Below are 12,459 nucleotides of genomic sequence, written 5' to 3'. Positions count from 1 at the left end.
CCTGTCGGTCGCGGCGCCTGCGCCGTGCGGAGGCGCTGACCTTCAGCCGGGCGGCAGCAGCCAGCAGCGGGGAGCGGCGTCGCCATGTTCTCCCGAGGCGCCGCGGTCCTGATCTGCCAGCCGCAATGGTAACGGGTGCCGGGGCGCGAGCCGGGTCTACGGGTGCCGGGGCGGAGCGGCACCGCGGGGCTGAGGGGCGGCGAGGGAGGCGCGGCGGCCCAGGGAGCATCGGGCCTGGGGACGAGCGGAGGGCGGCCGGGATGGGATGGGGTGGGGGTTCAAGGCGGGGGGCTGAGGATAAGGGGGGAGGGGTCCGTGTAGGGGTGCGGGGGGTGCTGCTGCAGCGGGCGGGGCTGGCCCCGGGCTAGGGGGGCACCCGAACACCCCAGTACCTGGCTCTTGCTCGGTCAGTGAACAGGGCAGGCAGGGCTGCACCAGGAGTGGCCCAGCTCCGGCCCCCGGGAGCTCCCCTGGCTCCTTTCCCCCCAGCGCAGTCACCTCCCGGGGAGCTGGAGTATCGGGGCGATGCACTGAGCCTCGGTCAGGCCCGGCCCCGCTGCTGGGGATTGATCGGGGACAGGAGCAATGCGCAAGGTTAAGGGGAGGGGTTCGCAGGGCTGTTCCGGAAAGCTTAGGGGGGGGCTGCTCCGATAAGGAGGATTTCACCGTAATGTAGCTTGAATGAAGGATTGCTTATCTGGACGTTGCTGCTGCCTTAACCTACCAGTGCACTGCCCCAAAGATCATGCATACTTGATAGATGAAATGCAGATTAAGGAAGGTGCGGAGAGGGAATGCTAAGTCTAGTCCAATTTGTCTGACATTTTATTTTAGATGTTTTTCTTTTAAATTGTAATGTGAAATTATATGCATTAAATTACAGGTCTGTCAGGTGAAGCATGTGAGCGGGTGGACAGATAGTGGTGGGAGGTCAGCTGAAAGAAGTGAGTTTTTAGGAGCGGGGGGGGGGGGGGGTTATAAATTTTAGGGTTAGATGAACAATGCCTGGCAACAAAGAGAAAAGCTAACCTACTCTTGTAGGTGATAGATACTGCGAACATCACAGTGATCTTGTCAGATCCTGAAGGGAGATACCATCTAGTTACTCATTAATTATCATAGATGCCCTTGTATCTTTTGAAGTTATGGATGTCGGTTTACTCATTTTTCTGAGATTTCCTCCCCTGCTCTACCCCGTTTATAGGATAGTATCGGGGGTAGCCTTGTTAGTCTGTGTCCACAAAAGCCACAAGGAGTCCAGTGGCACCTTAAAGACTAACAGATTTATTTGGGCATAAGCTTTTGTGGGTAAAAACCCTCTTCTTCAGGATAGTGGGTACTGTGCAATGCTGTAAGATACATTTAATCAGCATTCCATAGCAATAAAGTATTAAACAAAGATGTGCTCTGCATGGGAAGAAAAGAAAAAGAGAAGATATGAATAAGGTGCAGGATATGAATCCACATAGAATGAAGTGTGTTTTCTGTAGTAGCTTCATTAAGAAGCAACAACCCACTTTTACATTGGTAAATACAATTCTCTCATCTCTGGAAGATAGGAAACTGTGGTGACTTGTTGGAGTAGCACTTAACACACAATGTTTCTGTTAATTTTCAGGGGCCAAGTCAGGAATATGGCCACTTTAAAGGACAGTAAGTACTTCTGATTTGTTTATAATATGGTAGGAGATGGGAGGAATGGGATGTGTTGCAGAGGAGCATTCTTAAAATGCAATATTAACTCAAACTGTAACGGTCTCAGTTCAGTAAATTGATTATGAAAGAAAATGTCTGTTTTTAAATTAAAAAATGTGGACTTTGAGGTTTTGAAGTTGTGTTGGTCAGTAGACCAGCTCTGCCCGATGGGAGACTCGGTGATAAATTGTCTAAAATGACAGTCATAAGAGGGTCTTCACAGTCCTGTGTTTGCAGAAGGTACTTAAACAGAAAATCTCCATTAATGGCAACTATTGGTGGTGTGGGTAGACCAGAATAAGGGTATGTAACTGAAATTTAAAAAGGCAACTGCATGAGTAGTTTTGAACTAAATATAAGAAATAAGTTATTTTTCATATGCATATTTACAAAAACCAAGGACTTTGAGAGAAGGCTGCTGTGCCTGCTTTTAACTTTATTCTATTTTCCAAACCTTAATATTGTAGTTACTCATTTTAGTCATTTAGTGCTGAGCTTCTTTTTGAAAATGGCAAAATTAGCATCATAATAATATTGGGACTAAGTGGCACAATGCATTAATAAACTCATACTCCAACCCTCCAAATAAGCAAGGTTTAAATATAGGCTTGATAAACAAGGGTAAATTGGTTTCAGCCACGACCTGATTCTGGAAGATCAGCGCTCCTTGTAACTTGTAATCACAAAATCACTTGCTGGCTGATCTGTGTTTGGGAGAATAACCCGGCAGCCACTGATTAAATTGTAAAGAGAAGCTGCTTACCCTGTGACCATTTCTATTCAGTGCTGTCAGCTTCTCGTTTTCATAAGCATGAATTTACCCATAATTTATCAGTCTTCCTTCAAAAAAGACATCATTCAATAAAAGGTAAATGTTTTTTAAGGAAACTGATTTGTTTTATAGCCGTTGTTAAGTTAAAAGCGTAACTTCAAAAAAATCCCTGCTGACGTTTTTGCTTATTAAAACAATTTTAAAAATCGAATTTACTTTTTGCTATGTTTCTTTTAGTAGACTTTGTGTATTTCTCTCACTTTGGACAATAAAAACAAACCTGTCAGCTTTACTTGTTTCTAGTCTTATCAGATCGCTCTTTTAGGTTTTCATGCACTAGTAAAGTGTTCCAATCTCCATCACAAATACTGCAGGGGAATTTAGTTAGTCTTTATCTTTTTGAAATCCTTTTCCATTTCTTTCTGTTGGTTTATTTATTCATAGTAACATTTCTAAAAGTCCTGCCTTGTATAAAAATATGCCTGCTTTGCCAAAATCTAAACTTGGGACCAAATTTGACCGGACTGTGTGTCTTTAAAATATTGAGCTGCATTTACTACAGGGAATAGGCATGATGACTTGAGAGGTGCATTCATGAAAAAGGTAGAGACAGAAGGGGAAATGTAAGGCCTACATAAATATCGAGCTTTAGCTTAAACCCTGGCTGCATCAGTCTCTGTTTCTGGAGATATGAAAAATTTCTCCTCTGTAGAAAGAGTCTGTTTTTCAGGTAAATGCACTATAGCAGTGGTTCCCAAACTTGTTCCGCCTCTTGTGCAGGGAAAGCCCCTGGCAGTTTGTTTACCTGCCGCGTCCGCAGGTTCGGCTGATCGCAGCTCCCAGTGACCGTGGTTTGCTGCTCCAGGCCAATGGGAGCTGCGGGAAGCGGCGCGGTCCGTGGGACATACTGGCCGCCGCTTCCAGAAGCTCCCATTGGCCTGGAGCAGCGAACTGTGGCCGCTGGGAGCTGCGATCGGCCGGAGCTGCGGATGCGGCAGGTAAACCAACTGGCCCGGCCCACCAGGGGCTTTCCCTGCACAAGTGGCGGAACAAGTTTGGGTACCACTGCACTACAAGGTTAGTGCCATACACGTGTATTTAGGAACATACGAATACCCATACTGGGTGAGACCAATGGTTCATCTAGCCCCGTGACCGGTGCCGGATGCTTAAGAGGGAATGAAAGAACAAGCCAATCTTCAAGTGATCCATCCCCAGTCATCCAGTCTCAGCATCTGGCACTCAGAGGTTTAGGGATACCCAAAGCATGGGGTTGCATCCCTGACCATCTTGGCTAATAGCTATTATGGACCTAGTCTCCATGAACTTATGTAATTCTTTTTTAAATCCAGCTATAGTTTTGGCCTTCACAACATCCTCTGGCAATGAGTTCCACCAGTTGACTGTGTGTTGTGTGAAGAAGTACTTCCTTTTGTTTTTTTTATACCTGCTGCCTATTAATTTGATTGGGTGACCCTAGTTCTTGTGTTATATGAAGAAGTAAATAACACTTTCTTATTCACTTTCTCCACCCCATTGATGATTTTATAGACCTCTCTCATACCCACCCTTACACTCCTCTTTTCCATGCTGCGTAGTCCCACTCTTTTTAATCTCTCATGTGGAAGCTGTTTCATACCCCTAATCATTTTTTTGCCCTTCTCTGTCCCTTTTCATTTCTAATATATCGGGTTTTTTTTTTTTTTGTTTGTTTTTTTTGAGATGGGGTGACCAAAACTGAATGCAGTATTCAAGGTGTGAGCGTACCATGGATTTATATAGTGGCATTATGATATTTTCGGTTTTATTATCTATCCCTCTCGTAATGGTTCCTAACATTCTGTTAGCTTTTTTGACTGCCTCTGCACATTGAGCGGATGTTTTCAGAGAACTATTCATAACGACTCCAAGATCTTTCTTGAGTTGTAACAGCTAATTTAGATGCCATTGTTTTTAGGTGTAGTTGGGATTATGTTTTCCCCCAATATACATTACTTTGCATTTATCAACATTGAATTTCATCTGCTGTTTTGTTTCCCAGTCACCTAATTTTGAGAGATCCCTTTGTAACTCTTCACAATCTGCTTTGGACTGAACTATCTTGAGTAATTTTGCATTTGCAAACTTTGCCTCTTCACTGTTTACCCCTTTTTCCAGATTATTTATGAATATGTTGAACATCATTGGACCTGGTACAGATCCTTGGGGGACACTGTTATTTATCTCTCTCTGTTCTGAAAACTGACCATCTATTCCATTTATAGCAAAAAGTGGAGCTCACATTCTGTCTAGATTACTGCTCTTATTGTTTTGCTAGTTTAAATGTAATCTGTAATCTCATTTGATTTTTTTATGTTGTCCTCTCTCTCTCTCTCTCTTATAGAAGCTGATTAATTTGTGACTGCTAGAAACTTTAGCCCAATTTTAACCCTCAAATGCTTGTAGTTACCAGGCGTTTAAAGTCCATCAAGAACATCCAGAAAATTACAAAGTCCATGAAGATGGTTGCTGCAGCGAAGTATGCCAGAGCCGAGAGGGAACTGAAACCAGCTAGAGTGTATGGAGTGGGAGCCTTGGGTAAGAGAAATTCTGTGTGGTATCTGACATCAGAATAGAGGGGGAGAATTTCAATAAGACTTGTGCTCCTAAATCCCCTATGTGCTTATCAAACTTTCTGAGGGAGACTTTCAAAAGGAGAATCCATATCTTGGAGATGATGTGAACTTCAAATATTTTTAAATTCATTTTCTGTTAGCTTTCCTTAAATATTACGTCCTACCTTTTAAAATCTTTTTAGAAAACATAAGGGAATTTCTGCTCCCTTTCTATGTTTATAATGGTCTTTTGGGTTAGCTTGGAAACAACACCTAATAATTTGGGGCCCACTTCCTCTCTTGTCCTTTTTCTGCATTCCTGTCTGCCTGTTTGGTACATCTTCAGTTTAAATTTTGCTTTTACTGGTAAACATGCAATTGCAAAGCGTGGGGAAGAGCATGCACCTGAGCCACCTTTAGTATGATGTACAAGACTAATGCGTCAACACAACAGTGAAACTGAAAGTATCTTAATTATATCATTAATAGGCAGACAAAAAACCAGACAAAAATGTGTATGGGGTCCCTTTAGAAATGGTTCTAGTCAGAATAGGTGATATTATTTTTAGTCAATGTCAAAATGTCTCTTAAGAGATTGCTAGATATGAATACACTTGAATGCAACTTTTCCTACTCTCTCTTTTCTTCTTCCCCCAGCTCTCTATGAGAAAGCAGAAATTAAGGTCCCCGAAGACAAGAAGAAACACCTCATTATTGGTGTGTCCTCTGATCGTGGTCTCTGTGGTGCTATCCATACCTCTGTTGCTAAAGCCATGAAAACTGAAATTAGCACCCTCTCAGATGCGGGGAAAGAGGTCATGGTGGTTGGAGTGGGTGACAAATTAAGAGGCCTGCTTCAAAGGTAATCTTTGAGTAGTAATGCTTTAAATCAGTGGTCTCCAACCTTTTTATGCCCAAGATCACTTTTTGAATTTAAGGGCAACTCAGGATCTACCCCGCCCCGCTTACTCCATTCCTCCCATCCCCCCAAGTCGCTCGCTGTGCCCCACCCTCACTCACTTTCACCAGGCTGGGGCAGGGGGTTAAGGTTCAGGCTGGGGTATGGACTCTGGACTGGGGCCGAGGCATTCACAGTGTGGGAGAGGGCACCGGGCTGAGGCTGGGGCAGGGGGTTGGGGTGCAGGAGGGGGTGAGGGGTGCAAGCTCTGGGAAGGAGTAGGGGTGTAGGAGGGGGCTCCGGGCTGGGGCAGAGTGCTGCGGTGCAGGGGGGTTGTGGGCTGATGGCTCTGGGAGGGGGTTCAGGATGCAGGAAAGGGTATGGGGTGCTGGCTCCGGGAGCAGGCTCGGGGCTGGGGGTTGGTGTGCAGGCTCCCACTGGGGGCCACTTACCTTGGGTAGCTCCCGGTCGGTGGCACAGTGGGGCTAAGGCAGGCTCCCTGCCTGCCTCGGCCCCACTCAGGCACATCGGCACCTCCTCCCCATCACAAGCCGGGCCACCCTGCCATCCAGTAGTGCACTGCGTGGCTATGCTGCTCCCGGAAGGGGCCAACGCACCCCTGCGGCTCCTGGTGGGGACACATGACTCTGCGCGCTGCCCCGCCCTGCAGGCACCGCCCCTGGACCTCCCATTGGCCACAGTTCCCCGTTCCCAACCAATGGAGCTGCGGGGGTGGTGCTTGCAGGCAGGAGCAGTGCGCAGAGACCTCTCCCTCCCTCCCCCGTGCGAGCCTATGGGGGTGTGCTGGCCACTTTGGGGAGCAGCATGGGGCTGCTGTGTTGCTGCGGCTGAAGATCGTGATCGACTGGGAGAGTCTCCAGGATCAACCAGTCGATCACGATCGATGGTTTGGTGACAACTGCTTTAAATTTCTATAGTAGAAACTTCAGGTTATCCTTTAATAAACAGCCTGGAATGCGTAGGCTAATGTATTTTAAAATGGCTGTAAAAAAAAATCAAGTTTCTGTAAAACAAATTCCTGCAATTATGCTGAAGTTCTTTTTGCTGAATTGTGTTCTATGTTAATTGTTGCACTGTATTGAACTATGTTGGAATGAGTGTGATTGCTGACTAGACTCTCGCTATTGTAAAAGTTAGAGGTACGTCTCATGAAGCTATTCCAGCGAGCAAAACTTTAAATAACTAAAAATTCCTTTCACCTAGGCCCCGATCCAGAAAAGCACTGATGCTTAACCTTAAGCACACCAGTAGTCCCATTTAAAGTCAGTGGGTCTACTTGTGTGCTTAAAGTTAAGCATTGGCTTAAGTGTTTACCTAAATCAAGGCCTATAATTGGGTTCTACAACAGCACATTGGCTCGGTTTTTACACAGGCTTGGTTTTATTTTAGGACACACAATAAACATTTCCTGGTGACATTCAAAGAAGTGGGAAGAAAACCTCCCAGCTTTGGAGATGCTTCATTGATTGCCTCAGAGCTGCTAAACTCTGGATACGAATTTGATGAAGGATCTGTCATCTACAATCGATTCAGGCAAGAGAAACTGAGACTGGTCTTCAAATGTCTTTCATTTGTTTTAAGAGTGTACAGAAAGTAGTGGAATGGAATGTTTTATGTAGACTCATACAATATATGGAAGTGGAATTATGTTGGTCCAGTGAAATCATCTGAAAAACATGGGATCTTACATGCGCTTTTTTTTTTTTTTTTTTTTTTTTTGGTTTAAAAAGGTCAAGATTTCTAACCATCATAATACATGGGTAAGCTTAGATGTGCTTTAACAATTACTGGAAAGCACATACCTGCCAAGAGCTATATTCTGTGTTCTGTTCTTTATTCCTGTTATAGTCGATGGTTTTACAACAAAAGTAGTACAAGAAGTGCACTGTTCTCGGTTGTTTGAGGTGTCAGCTGTTCACAACAGCACCACAGAACGCTAATCTCAGGTTTTGGAAAACAAAAGTGTTTTTCACCAATTTTTAGATTAGGATTACAGTGGAGACTTCTTTTTTACAGTAATAAATAAAGATCTTTAAAAATCATTTGTCTCATGTAGGTCTGTCATCTCCTACAAGACAGATGAAAAACCTTTCTACTCTCTTGATGCAGTTGCTGGTGCTGGTAAGTAGTAAAATTAACTATGCAGTCCAATTCAGTGAATAAAACTCTTTTAAAAGACCATGTCTTTCATGGTCTGTCAGTTAGTTGTCATAACACAAACAGGCAGATGTAAGCAAAACAGGGTTACGTACTGAAATGTCTTGCAACATCTACCACATTAACATTAGTTTGGGATTTGGCCTCTGTTGACAGGGACTTGATTTTGCTTGTTTTATGTCAAACAAGAAGTTGTTAAAATTTTGATGTCAGTTTGAGCAAGGTTGGGTGCTAGGAAGCAAAAGCACGTCAGTAGTTTTTGTTGTTTTTTAATCTCCACTCTTACCTATTCTTACAGAAAGCATTAGTATCTATGATGATATTGATGCTGATGTGCTGCGAAACTACCAGGAGTTTATATTAGCAAACATCCTCTTCTACTCTCTGAAGGAATCCACCACCAGCGAGCAGAGTGCCAGAATGACTGCTATGGACAACGCTAGCAAAAATGCTTGTAAGAATATTCTTGGGGGTGTCTAGCAGGATTAAGCAGAAGTTCACCATCTTTCTTGTACATTTTCAGTGTTCGCTGTTCTAGCCCATACCCCTGCTGTTCATGTCCCACAATCCTAGTTGCTGTCTCTTCAGCCAATACAGCCCTTCTACACACACCAGCCTTACTCAGTGCCTAAGAAAAGGGGGGCCGCTGTTCAGTTACATCATATTCTTGGTACCCAGTTCTCCTGATATGAAAAGCAAGAGGCTCTGGCTAGAAGTGGAATGCAGGATTCCTATGTAACAGTGAAAAGTACTGGGCTGGCCCTGTGACTACCATGAGTACTTCACGCTTTTTCAGTGTCTATTGATTTGAGATTTTGAAAAGCTCCGTAAACTTTTATTTAAGCCTCTCAAACCCATTGCAATTACTGTTGCCTCAATTTTGTAGATGGGGAAACTGAAGCAAATTTTTAAATATCTTACCCAAGATCACACAGCAGGTTGGTGGACAAGCAATCAAATTTAGGAGTTGAATCAATTTTTTTTCCTCCTCTGGCCACAGCCACCAAATTTTTGGACTAAGGTACTGCAGTGTGGCAAAGGGGATGGAACTTGAAGCCAAAGGTACTTTTTGGATGACTTGATTTAAAAAAAACCCAAAATGCTAACTAAAATATTCAGGTAAATATTATTTGATTAGCTATAATTTAGACCCAAAACGTAAGTGTTTTTGTGTGTGTGTAAAACAAAATGGTTTTGCACAGCCTAAGATCAAGAGCTTCTATCCTTTTTTCTTTTTTTTTAAATTGAAGGGGAAATTACTGTTTAAATCCAAACATCTCCCTTTCAGTGTTTACAGCCCAAACATTTCGTCATTATGATGGTGCATCAATCAGAAATGACTCCTGTGTCCATGTTTATTGTCTAAGCTTAGTGCAAAGCAAAAAGTGAGCAATTGCCGCCAATGAGGGAAAGCAAATTGCTTTCAGTTTTAGTACTTAGAGATAAGGATGTTTTTAAATATGCAGTCACATTGTGTGGAGAATAGCACAATGAATTCAGAAAGCCCCTATTATGTGAGGGAGTGGGTAACAGGAGTTTGGGTACATTTCCTTGCTGGCCTCCTTCCCTCAACACATGAGGGAGGTCCCTCTCCAGCTCCAAAAAGGAATTAATGGGAGACCAGGTAGATTCCCAATTGGATATTTCTGCTGGTCAGAACAGTGGTAACTTGCTTATACAACTGCAGCTTTTCCCTTTGAGAAGACGTTTCAGTGTAGCTGCCCATGGTGGAGCACATTGCAGCACAGCTACGGGAGACTTAACAGCAGGTAGTGAGGTCTCATACGGTAAATACTTGATTGCTTTAACAAATTACACCACATTGCATTCGCTAGTTTGAGGTATTATAATTAAAGCCGACCTTCAGCTGACAAAATAAGTTACCAGAATACATCTTGGCATGTAGTACCCTTTATTTTTCCATTCCTTGGTGGTTAACAATATTTAGTAAATTGCAATGGGTCACCCAGTTGGTGGTGGTGTGATTTTAATCATGTTGTACTGTGATCTGCTCAAATAATCAGAAGGAAGTGTATCTAATTTTTTCCATTTCCAGATTCAACCATCTAAATTTCAATTTTTTTAAAACATTTTTATTTGTAGCTGAGATTATTGACAAATTGACCTTGACATTCAACCGTACCCGTCAAGCTGTCATCACCAAGGAGCTTATTGAGATCATTTCTGGTGCTGCTGCTCTGTAAGTATGTGTAAATGTGCAACAAGGCTTTTTACTCAGATCGTTTTAATGTTCAAATGTCCTGCTGTTTACATTGTATTAATAGGTAGGGTGGAGGAACAGCTGTCCTAAAACTAAAGGAAAAAATGATGCATTGATACTTGAAGCGTTCTTTATTCTGCTTTAATAAATTCCAATGACTGGTATGATGCTTAAAGCCTGCATTCAGCTCAAATTTTGCCTCAACAACTGCTGGCAGGTGGAGAAGCTTCTGTAGCCATGAAGCTGCATCATGTTCATGGAAAGTGGCTCTTTTCGCTGCCCTTCCCCATTCTATAGATGTAATTACCTGGGCTTTTTTTCATCCACACTTGGCTCAAACAGCCCCAAATCTCTCTCTGTGGTGTAGTGTAGATTCTTGTTTTTGGGGGGCTTAATAGCAGATTGGCCTTTCTTCTGTATAGATCAGCCTGCTATGTAGATTGGAAGGTGAGGGATAACTTCTGTTGGATGGAACTTTAGCTTGTTGAATGTAAATGTGCATTTTAATTAAATAAAACAAGTTTAGATCTTGTGTGTTTTGCTGACAAATACCAAACTTTGCCACTCTGCTAGGAACTGCAGAATACTGTGCACTATGGGTGATAAGAGGTGGTTGTGCTTAAACCCATATAATTGGTTTACTTGCCCAGAATTAATTTATATTGCATCTAATCAGCAGATTAGACTTCTGTTCTAATTAAAGATATAAATCAATGCATTCATAACTAATGTGTGTACAGAAATGGCAGAAAACAGCATGTGCCACAACTGCATGTGTGCGCGTTTTTAATGAGCTTTTTATTTTGTATTTAATTTGGCTACTCAGTGACCCATTCTTGGTTAAATCACAAGAATAACTTTGCCTTAGTTTGCATGAGTTGCTTCTTAACCTGCTTGTTCTGTTTTTTCCCATAACAACATTACCAGGGGATAATCGGAATGCAAGTTTCAGCCAAAGTCAAGAGGTAAAGTGATGAAATAGAAACTAGATTCTTCCAAAAAATGGTTCAGCACTGATGATCCTGAAGCAGTTAAATGAGAAATATGTCTGAATTGCAACATTGAAATCTGAATTTTAAATGCCGTCTTCTCCTAAATCTTTGGAGCAATCGTTTGGGGAGTGACTGGCATGGGCCCATCTGTAATTTGAGCGTAGATAGCATCTTGTCAACAGTGGTACCATGGAAAATTGTTTTTAAATATCAGTATTGCTCTACACTGCCACTTATATAACAGGCTTATAATATTGTGCCTTATGGTTCTAGAGAGCTTTAATGTGCGGGGAAAGGGAAGGAATTAAAAGTAGTCCATACTTCACACAATGTATACAAGTCCACAAATACTCAGCCCCTATTTCTGGTTTAATCCAATATCCTTGAGCCACTGAACTCTCTTAAATAATCATTCGTTTTAAATGTTATAGCACCATAAGCATACACAACATTTTACAAAGACACAGACAAGACACTGTCCTACCCCCTGAAGAATTTACAGTAGTTAAAATGCAGGAGTGCAGAGATTGGTATTAAAAGGATCATGAAAGAAGTGGGTTTAAAGAGGAATTAGGAGGACAGAGGGCATTTGAAGTGAGAAAACTGTTCAAAGCTTGTGGAGCAGCATGAAAAGACAGTGGAGATAATTTAATATGCACACTTAAAGATACTCTTGATATATGTGTAAACTTTAAATATTTCTTGTATTTTTATAGGTAAAGAAACGAGGAGCTATTCTAGAGAGTTGGTTTAACCTGCTTATATCCATATTGATAAAACTGTTTGTCCATCATTCTGTGAAGAATTCATGGTGAAAACCTGAAAATATTTGTAAATTATCTTACAATAAACCACCTACATGAAACAAATATTCTTGTTTTTTCATGTGTGAATATCTAGATCAAAGAGAATCACTTACTTTTTGAAAACAGCTGTTTACTGCTTTTAATCTGTTTATGGTGTACATAGTGTGTAGGTAGGTTTTCCTTAGAGAAGTACAGGAAATATTATTCAGGGCTTGTCTACACTTACCGGGGGATCCACGAGCAGTGATCGATGCATTGGTGGTTGATTTAGTGGGTCTAGTGAAGAGAAAGAGTGTCTCCCGT

General features: G+C 42.4%; 1 protein-coding gene across 3 annotated transcripts; it reads left to right on the top strand.

Annotated features, from left to right (window-relative positions):
• The first annotated feature begins 3 nt into the window (after positions 1-3).
• On the top strand, positions 4-12,219 carry ATP5F1C (ATP synthase F1 subunit gamma). Of its 3 annotated transcripts, none has more exons than XM_077836857.1 (10): positions 4-128; positions 1,619-1,653; positions 4,913-5,044; positions 5,719-5,923; positions 7,370-7,513; positions 8,037-8,101; positions 8,436-8,591; positions 10,241-10,337; positions 11,286-11,323; positions 12,067-12,219. In XM_077836857.1, the coding sequence occupies exons 1-9, from the start codon at positions 85-87 to the stop codon at positions 11,290-11,292; spliced, it is 885 nt and encodes a 294-aa protein (XP_077692983.1). In that variant the 5' UTR covers positions 4-84; the 3' UTR covers positions 11,293-11,323; positions 12,067-12,219. The 3 variants fall into 3 exon arrangements, with proteins under 3 accessions (XP_077692983.1, XP_077692989.1, XP_077692998.1); XM_077836872.1 differs by having other exon boundaries at positions 26-128; positions 4,851-5,044; XM_077836863.1 differs by lacking the exons at positions 11,286-11,323; positions 12,067-12,219 and having other exon boundaries at positions 10,241-10,341.
• Positions 12,220-12,459: the final 240 nt, after the last annotated feature.

The sequence above is a fragment of the Eretmochelys imbricata genome, chromosome 1 (genome assembly GCF_965152235.1).
Source record: "Eretmochelys imbricata isolate rEreImb1 chromosome 1, rEreImb1.hap1, whole genome shotgun sequence".
In the NCBI taxonomy this organism is placed as follows: Eukaryota; Metazoa; Chordata; order Testudines; family Cheloniidae; genus Eretmochelys; species Eretmochelys imbricata.
Note: the sequence above shows the minus strand (reverse complement) of the source record. Positions and strands in the feature narration are given on the sequence as shown.

What these genes read in the sequence shown, in the direction of transcription:
- ATP5F1C (XM_077836857.1), top strand. Translation starts at nt 85, where the DNA reads ATGTTCTCCCGAGGCGCCGCGGTCCTGATCTGCCAGCCGCAATG. An exon ending in CTGATCTGCCAGCCGCAATG is followed by an intron (nt 129 to 1,618) that starts GTAACGGGTGCC and finishes GTTAATTTTCAG; the next exon opens with GGGCCAAGTCAGGAATATGG. An exon ending in CAACGCTAGCAAAAATGCTT is followed by an intron (nt 8,592 to 10,240) that starts GTAAGAATATTC and finishes TTTTATTTGTAG; the next exon opens with CTGAGATTATTGACAAATTG.